The 9,471-nt window shown below is 48.3% G+C and overlaps 1 protein-coding gene across 1 annotated transcript; it reads left to right on the top strand.

Moving 5' to 3' along the window:
- Positions 1 to 7,978: 7,978 nt before the first annotated feature.
- Rnf228 (ring finger protein 228) lies at positions 7,979 to 9,019 on the top strand. The gene has a single exon (XM_085841322.1). The coding sequence runs from the start codon at positions 7,979 to 7,981 to the stop codon at positions 9,017 to 9,019; it is 1,041 nt and encodes a 346-aa protein (XP_085697448.1).
- Positions 9,020 to 9,471: the final 452 nt, after the last annotated feature.

Raw genomic sequence — 9,471 nt, 5'->3', positions numbered from 1 at the left:
ATCCCACTTTGTAGCCATTTCAAACTCATGAAAATCCTGGCTTGGTTTCCTGGGAGCTGAATTTACAGATGTGGGCCACTACACCCAGAGCAGTGGTCCCTTTAAAATCTAAAGGAGATTCTGAACTTCACAAACAGAGCCTTCCATGTTTCTATTTCATACTAATTTAGACTGAGGAAAAGTATAAAAATGGCTTATTAATCCCCACATTCCTGTTCCAACACCTGTGTGACTCTCCTAGATCACTCTGTTCAGCTGATGGCCCCTTTGCTGTGTCTAAAGCAAGGAGAGAGCACGCCACCTCAGGACCTTTGCATGAGCTCTTCATTGCGATCAGGACCTTCCTCTCTCAGAGTCACATGGATCTGTCCCTTGCTTTCTTAAGGACTCACACACCTTATTAGATGGGATTTCCTGACCACCTAAGATGAATAAATCAACTCCTTAAAACAGACAATTTTGTCACACCTTCCCGTACTTTAAAAAAAATAATCTTTGACAATTCATATATATATACCATGGAAGAATGTTTCTTACCAGCTCACTCACTAGCTTGTTCAGCTAGCTTTCTAAAAAAAATCCGGACTCACTTGCCTATTGTCTTAAATAGGGTTCTTATTGCTGGGGGGAAACACCGTGGCCAAAAAGTAAGTTGGGGATAAAAGGATTTATTTGGCTTATATTTTCATATTACTGTTCATTATTAAAGGACTTCAGTACAGGAGCTCAAACAGGAGACAGATGTATTAGCTAGAGACAGGAGCCAATACAGATGACATGGAGATGTGCTGCTTACTGGCTTGCTTCCTATGGCTTGTTCAGCTTTCTTATAGAACTCAGGATCACCAGCCCAAGGGTGGCACCACCACAATGGACTGGGCCCTCCTCCATTGATCACTGAGAAAATGCCCTACAGCTGGATCTCATGGACGCATTTCCTCAACTAAGGCTACTTCCTCTCTGATGGTGCTAGCTTATGTCAAGTTGACACATAAAACCAGCCAGTATAATATATGTATATGTGTGTATATGTATGTATATATAATATATTTAATACACACATACACACATATATGTATGCATATATGTAATATATACATATATGCTTATATAGATATATATTATCTTGACCATATCCATTCCAAACTCTACTCTCCCACTCCCCCAGACACCTCTGTCCTTCCCTCTCTCACTTTCAAGCTTGATCCAGGCCCCCATCCATTGAGTGTGATTAGCGATGCCCATTGGAATATTGACTGGTCTTACTGTCTTGATCCTGTGCAGGTAACCATAGCTTCAGTTAGCTCCTGTGCTCAATGGCCAAGTCATGTTCGGAGGGCAGCATTTCCAGCACTGCTCCCTGTCCTCTGGCTCTTGCTTTCTTTCTGCCCTTTCTTCTGTGATGTTTCCTGAGTGGAGCAGACAGGGCTGTTGATGCAGATGCCCCATTTAAGGCTGAGCACTTAGCAGTCTCTTATTCTCAGTCCTTGGACCAGCTATGAATCTCGGCATAACTGCACCCACTGCAGAGAGAGGCTTCTCTGGCCAAATCTGAGGACAACCCACTGAACTCTTCTAGACAGCACTTCCACTCCCAGCTGCACCCACAGCCCCATTTGTTCATTATCTGTCCATTATATGTGCTAGAAGCTCTAACAGGACAAACTCGGAGTCATTGTGGTTCGCTGTATTCATGTATGCCCAACCCTAGCATACTGTCTGGCAGACCACAGACACTATAAATAGTATTTTTATGAATAAAACTAATTAGACTGAAGGAAAGTACGTCTGTTATTATAATAACCATGTAAAAACCCACACCTGTGAAAATAAATTTCACAGTGGCAATGGCATGCTGAGTGAGGGACATGGGGGATTTACATTTTTCTTTCTGACGACTCTGAATTCTGCTCATTGGTAGAGAAACTTACACGTACGTGTGAAGACCCAGGCTTATCCCTCAGTACTGCAAAAGGAAGATGGTATTCTTTCCTGAACATCTTTAAGGTAGTTGTCTAACTTCTATACATATTTGGAAAATAATATTTTTCCATCTTATAGCAAGCCATGTGATGTCCAAATGTAATACATTCTAAAGGAAATCTGTTGGAAAGTTTTCAGGTTTGCCTGCTGGGTTTTCTTTGAAGTGGTAGTACAAACATAACTGAGAAGCTGTTTCCATATGATATACACACTCCCTCTCCCTCTCTCATGTGTATGGGTGAGATGCTCTCTCTCTCTCTCTCTCTCTCTCTCTCTCTCTCTCTCTCTCATGTGTATGGGTGATTTGCCTCCATGTACGTCTGTGCACCATGTGCTTTCTTGGTACCTATGGAAGCAGGAAGTCAGCACATCAGATCCCCTGGAACTGGACTTATAGATGGTTGCTGGCTGCCTGATGTGGAGGCTGGGAACCAAACCTAGGTCCTCTGCAAGAACAACAAATGCTCTTAACCAATAAGCTATCTCCCCAGCTTCTGTCTGACATTCTTAAGAGGTTCATTGGCTTGTGCTTGTACAAATATTTCATATTCTAAAAAATAAACTTTATGGAACACTGCCTTATACCCCTCCTATGTCTAGATAAACGTCTCCCCAACAGCCCGTGTGTCAGAACCCTTTTAGAAAGTAGTCTCTTGTGAGGCTATGCTGGGGCCTAGCAAACACAGAAGTGGATGCTCACAGTCAGCTATTGGATGGATCACAGGGCCCCCAATGGAGGAGCTAGAGAAAGTACTCAAGGAGCTAAAGGGATCTGCAACCCTATAGGTGGAACAACAATATGAACTAACCAGTACCCCCAGAGCTCGTGTCTCTAGCTGCATATGTATCAGAAGATGGCCTAGTCGGCCATCAGTGGAAAGAGAGGCCCATTGGTCTTGCAAACTTTATATGCCCCAGTACAGGGGAACACCAGGGCCAAAAAGTGGGAGTGGGTGGGTAGGGGAGTGGGGGGGAGGGTATGGGGGACTTTTGGGATAGGACTGGAAATGTAAATGAAGAAAATACCTAATTTAAAAAGGGGGGGTGGAAAAGAAGGTGCTGTGACCTTTAGGACGTGGGATCTAGTAGTCCAGTTAAGTCATGGGAGCAGGTTTGTGAGGATGAACACTGGGCTTCAGCCCAGCCTCTTCCCTTTTGCTTCCTGAGTACGGTGAGGTGAAGAGTTCGTGAGTCACAATATATTGCTCAACACAGGTTCAAAAGCAACGGGGCCAAATGACTCAAACTTTCCTACACTGAAACCAAGACAAACCTTTCTCCTCTATAATTTGATTATCTCAGGAGTTTTGTTACAGTCATGCAAAGCTAACAAACACAATTCCAGAAATATATATGATGAAAATTAAATTTATATTTTAGAATAGTTTTAGATTTACAGAAACTTGCAAAGATTCCCAGTGTTCTCAAAATCACCACATCTAGTTTCCTGTGTTATTCATACCTTGCTTAATATTACATTAATATTCTCCATTGGTTATAGCAAAGGACCCAGTGTTGATACATTTATGCTCACTAAAGTTGACACTTTGTTCAAATTTCCTTAGTTTGTCCCCAGTGCTCTTTCTCCATCTCGTGTCTCCTCTAAGATATGCACAGCACAGTTGGCTATCCAGTTTCCTCGGTCTCTTCCATTGAATTCTTGGTTCCTAGAGGCCAGGCGTTCTCACCAGTTCCAACGTCTTCTGAAACAGGACCTCGGTAAATGTTGAATTTAATCGACCCAGTTTCTATTTTAAAATGTCAACTATTTGATGGAATGATTTAATACTTGCTTCTGAGTAGCGTTATCTGCCTGGACATCTATCCCTCCAAGATGAGCAGTGAGATTTCACTTGGCCCTGGGGTTTAATGAAGGGCTTCATTTATTACAGTTGGCAGATCTGTGGTACAAACCTAACTCTATAGGAAAACCCTGTCCTGCAGCTCCAATGCCTACCACCTGTGTCTCAGCTTTGATTGTCGGAAGAACTGGGTGAAAGTCGCCCTATTGCTTTTGACTGTTCCACCGTGGGCTACACCCCAAGGCCTCTCTCACAGGCATCTGTGGGGATCCCCAGGTGAGCCACAGGAACCCCCAACATAAACCATAATGAATGCTACCAGTGAGTTCTAACAGTGGCTGGGGCCTATTGTTTTACATCACATATACAACATACCCAAATTCTTACAGTGCGCAAGACTATGCAGTAAATAAGTTTGTCCCAATTTTAGTTTTGAAAACCAAAGCACAGAAACGGTAGCCTGCAAATATGCAAAGGGTGAGGAATAGACCTAGAATCTGGATTCAGAACCGCCAAAGCACGTGCTCTATGAATGTACATCCCCTAAGTCGTTGGTTCTCAACCTTCCTGACGCTGCGGCCCTTTAGTTCAGTTCCTTATATACTGTTGTGGTGACCCCGACTATAAAATTAGTTCCTTGCTACTTCATAACCGTAATTCTGCTACTGTTAGGTACCCAAATGTAAATATCTGATATGCAAGGTATCTGATATGTGACACCCCCAAAGGGATTTTGACCCACAGGTTGAGAACAGCTTCCCTAAATACTTTGTCAAGACAGAGGCTTGTGAAACCAGAATATTCATTATGGGGTCAAGGAAGAGACCATGGACAAGAGATTTTTGAGACCATGGTTGTTTCCCATCTACTTGGTTCCTCAAAAATTAAATAATCCAGCAAATAATAGTATTTGATATGTTCAAGATATGAACAGGATTCTGGTAAACCCAATTCAAAAGCTGGCATGCATATTGAGCTATTTGGTGATGACTTAAGATCCAGTTCAGCAGTTTTTTTCCCAGGAAAATTCCAGGTCCCAGCATGACCATACTTTTATGTTTACTCTTGCAGACAATATGGCTGGCACTGGGCTTCATAGTTCCTTAGGTGAGGTGCCTGTGGTCTACCAAACACTTTCTGGATGTTACAGACCTTCCTCATTGACCCAAGGAAGTCCTTACACAACACCTTTATGAGTCCTAAGGATGAACATCTCTTCTGAAGATATAAAATAATTGGGATGCTGTGTTCCCATCAAAATGGTATCAAAAGGGGGGCGGTAGTTTGTGCCTGGGATTCTAATACTTGGGAGGCTGAAACAGGATGATTGCTGTGTTTGGCACTAGTGAGTTCCAGGCCAGCCTGAGTTATAGTTTGGGATACCTGCCCAAAACAAAACAAACCCCCAAAGCCTATCCAAACATAGTAAATTCTGTCATTGTTAACCAAAGTCCTGTAATTGTTCACAGAAAGTATGGGTCAGTCTTATACCAGTGTCTTTCAAAGATTGTTCCATACTTTGGAACCTAAGTCATCATGAGCTACACAGGAAACATGGTCACAGTCAGATAAATGCCTTGGCAATGCCGTTTGCTTACATTGGATAAGAGCTGGAAGATCTGGTTCAGAGCTCAAGCAAAGCAAATCTGTGGTCTTTGTATAGGTCCCAAGGTCTACAGCCAGGGATGCTTTTTTCCTGGTGGTGGAGGGGAATAGTGGTGGTCACAGCTGGAATGCTTCACTATTGACTTCAAATGAGTAATGGCCAAAGACACCACTTCACATTGCTCATCATTGCAATAAAAACTTATCCAGCTCAAAATGTCAGCAGCGCTGGTGTGAGAAAGCCTGGTACAAGGTGAAAATCACGACAGGCTATAGCTGCAAATCTTATGTGCTTTGCCCAAACACATCCTATGTCCCCAACACACAGGTCTTCGGGGCTCTTACGCAAAGGATTGTGCACCTTTGGCATGATGCTGGCTGGGTGAAAAGGGCTGTACAGATGCACATTAGCCCTCTTGCTTCTGTGCACCTCCCTGAGACACTCTTTGAAGGTCTGACCAGCGTTGTAAGCATAGCACACACCTACTCAGAGCTTAAAGATCCCAGTTTGAAACTGTGTGAGACACACATGCTAAAAGTAGACACATGAGGAGCAGAAAGATTTTTAAAGCTCCAGTTAGTTTTGAGTCAGTCTGCAACCTTTCAAAGCCAGGGGATAATCTTTTTGTCCCCTGGTCCTGACCTCTCATTACTGTCCCCATCACAGATATCTAAAAGCAATATTGCCCCCAAATAATAATTAGAAAACTGGAAACTAGAAAGTTAACATTTTAAAACAAATTTAACTCAAGACCTTACATTTAAGACATAGTACATTCACTATTCACATAGAGTAAAAATATACTTATTTTCAAATGCCCCAGAAATGTCATAGTTGTTTAGAATCCCCCCAGAAACTTATTTTCTTTTGTTTTATGTTTGGAGACATTCTCAAACTTCAGATGTAACTGATGATGCTTTGAATCTCTAATCTCCTGCCTCCACCTCCCAAATGCTTGAATTACAGGCTTCTGCCACTGTGCCTGATCTCCCAACTGCTGGGGATGCCATTGGGGTTGTGTGCCAGCACTCTCCCAAATGACCAATCAAGCTGTATCCCCCAGCCTTTTCATCTGGCTCCTGTTGACTCTTCCAGGGTTTCTTTCTGTCCTCTCCCTTTACTGTGCTTCCCAGTCATCAGGATTTGATTTTTTTGTTTCAGCTATTTCCCACGGAAACTTGTGATCTTCAGAGACAGGGTAGAAGGTGTAGTGTTCCTAAGGTCAGGAAGAAGGAAGAGGGAAGAGAAGAGAAAAAAATTTTACAAAGCCATCTTTCTCCCCCTTCTTTATCGACTGGGGAGATGAGTGGCCATTTTCCTCCTCACAGGGCAGAGGAGGGGGCACCTGGAGAGACTGGGAAAGGAGAAGTTAAGAATATCTAAATATCACCAAGGCAGACTGTACCCAAAGCCTTCTGTACCTTACTATACTGAGCTACATCTTGTTGACTTGTCCCTGTGGACTTCTATTCCCTAAACCTTGGCGTTTTCATTAGGCGGAGAGTTTTGTGCTCTCTGCATCCTGATGATTAAAGTTAAAGTGGGCATGTGAAGGAGGAGGTGGGCGAGGCTAACAGCTGGGTTGAAACTGGGCTTTTCTTTCAGTGTGTGAATTTCCTTGCCAACTACTTTCTCTCCCTCTCTCTGTAACCGCCTGGTACTAGAAACAGCTGCATCTACAGTGGTCATCGCCAGGAAAACAGCTGGACTCTGCTCCCAATCTGTCTTCTCTCCTTAAACTCAGGAAGCAACATTTCCAAGGAAGAAAGGGGAATTATCCAGTTCCCAAATTTCCTCCAAAGAAGGGGGGGGGGGATGCCCTTCTCTGCTTCCACTCTGAGATGAGCCCTGCACCGCCGCCTGGGCCCTGCTAATAAAAGTGCAAAGCGTAAATGGCTTGGGGATTATTGGCTTTCGCCCTTGGACTGAGACATGAGATCACGATTTTCAGTCGGGGAAGGAACCGCCTCTGCCAGGCTGCCGAGGCTGCCGCTTCCCCTCCCTGCGCGGGTCCTGCATTACATCACGGTGAGCACTTGCTGGTAGGGGGGAGAGGAGACTTCTCCTGGGACCTAGCCCCAGACAAGGAAGGAGAAATCAGATAAAAAGGAGGGGTGGGAGGAGTGATGTTGAGGAAGTGGAAAAAGGAAAAAGCAGGTCCCAGTCCACACCATCTTTAGAGGCTGTGTGTACAGGCAAAACGGAGCAGCCTAAAGCAGCCGCACCCCCTAATACGTTCCTGCAACACTTCCAAGCCCACCTGAACCCCAATTTTTAAGTCCAACATAAACTGATACAAAAAGCTGTCAGGATACCTAGGTAGAGAGGATTAAGGGTGCCTCAGTCAGGCCCCCTGGACTTGGAAGGACTAAGAGCATCCGCACTGGGGTGGGGTGGGGTGGGGTGGGGTGGGGTGGGTGGACCAGAGGGCCGGGCGGGGGCGCAGCAGCCAGCGGTTACCTCCCCTGCCAGGCGACAGCAGTCAGAGGGGGGAGGCAGAAGCGCCTCCTCCCCGCCCTGAGCCCGGGCGGCAGCTTAGGGGGAGGTCGGTGCCTCACCTAGCCCCCGATGAGGGGCGTATCATGCCATGGCAGCGCCTGCAAACGATAGCGGCGGCAGCACCCAGAGCAGGAGCAGCAGTCCCGGGAGCCGAGACGGAGTTGGGGGTACTGCGGCTGGAGCTCGCGACGACGGGGACACGGGAGTCCGGGACGCTGCGGCGAGCGTCTCCACCCTCCCTCCGCTCGAGGACTACGAGTGCAAAATCTGCTATAACTACTTCGACGCGGACCGGCGCGCCCCCAAGCTGCTGGCATGCCTGCACACCTTCTGCCAGGAGTGCTTGAGCCAGCTGCAGCTCCGCGCTGCCGCCGCCTCCAGCGCGGTCCCTGAGCGCGCGCCGCGCCCGCCACCCTGGCACGGCCCGCCCGGCGCCATCGCGTGCCCGGTGTGCCGCCACCGCACGCCGCTGCCGGACAGCCGCGTGCACGGCCTGCCCAACAACACCAAGCTCGCTGAGGCCTTCCCGCTGGCTCTGCGCGCCGCACAAGATCCGCTGCCCCAGGACCGCCTTCCGCCGCTGGCCTCCCGCCGTCCCGCGCCCACCGCCGCCCCGCCGCCAGTCCCCGCCCCGCAGCCGGCGCAGCCGGCGCCACCACCCGCTGAGGACGCCGCCCCGGGATCTCGGGGCCGCCCTGGTCTCCGCGCCCCGGGCGCCTATGAGAGCTGTCAGAACTGCAAGCGGGCGGCGCTCACGGCCGGCTGCGTGTGCGTGGTCTTCTCATTCCTCTCCATGGTGGTGCTGCTGTTCACCGGTCTCATCTTCGTTAACCACTACGGCGGTGGCGGCGGCGGCAGCGGCGGCGGCGGGGGTGGGGGATCCCCGAGCAGCGATTCGTCCCCCGGCCCCGCCCCAGCTACCGGATCGCCCTCGCCCTCGCCCGTGGGACCCATCTGCTTGTCCGTGGCTAGCATCTTAGCGCTCTTCTCCGTGGTGGTCACCTGGATCATCTGCTGGCTCAAGTACCGGCCCGAGGGGGCGGCCTCGGGCTCCGCTGGAAGCGGCGGCAGTGGCTCGAGGGCGCGGGCAGCCGCAGCTCTGGGCAGCGCCCGGAGGAGCGATACGTAGGGGAAAGTCACACCCGGCTCCTGGTGCATCGCCTACCCTCAGCGTCCCCATAGGACCCAGTTTTGGACTCAGTGAGCTGAGGTTTCTCCCCACTTCGTCTGTGACCGCGGACCACTGAATCACTGCGGAGCCTCAGTTTCCCATCTCTTGGTCTTTCTGTTCCCTATTTCCTTTACCTTCGGTGAGAGGGAAACAGAAGAGAAAAGGATTCTGGTGTGGGGGGGATCCCGTTTACCCAAACCTCTGCTTTATGCGTCACTCCCACGCTGGCCAAAGTGTGTGACTGTCCCTGACCCATAGCCTGAGGATGTGCAGAAAGCGGATTCCTGGAGCCTAGGACGTGGGCGCTCATTTAGGAGTACCGCGCGCGCGCTTGTCCGCAACAGTTGTGAATGGACTTGAGTCCTCTAAAGGAAAAATGAATAAGATGTAAACTCAAATCTCAGAGATCC

Source organism: Mus caroli, unplaced genomic scaffold (assembly GCF_978045245.1).
Source record: "Mus caroli unplaced genomic scaffold, Mus_caroli_1 scaffold_1, whole genome shotgun sequence".
Classification (NCBI taxonomy): Eukaryota; Metazoa; Chordata; class Mammalia; order Rodentia; family Muridae; genus Mus; species Mus caroli.
Note: the sequence above shows the minus strand (reverse complement) of the source record. Positions and strands in the feature narration are given on the sequence as shown.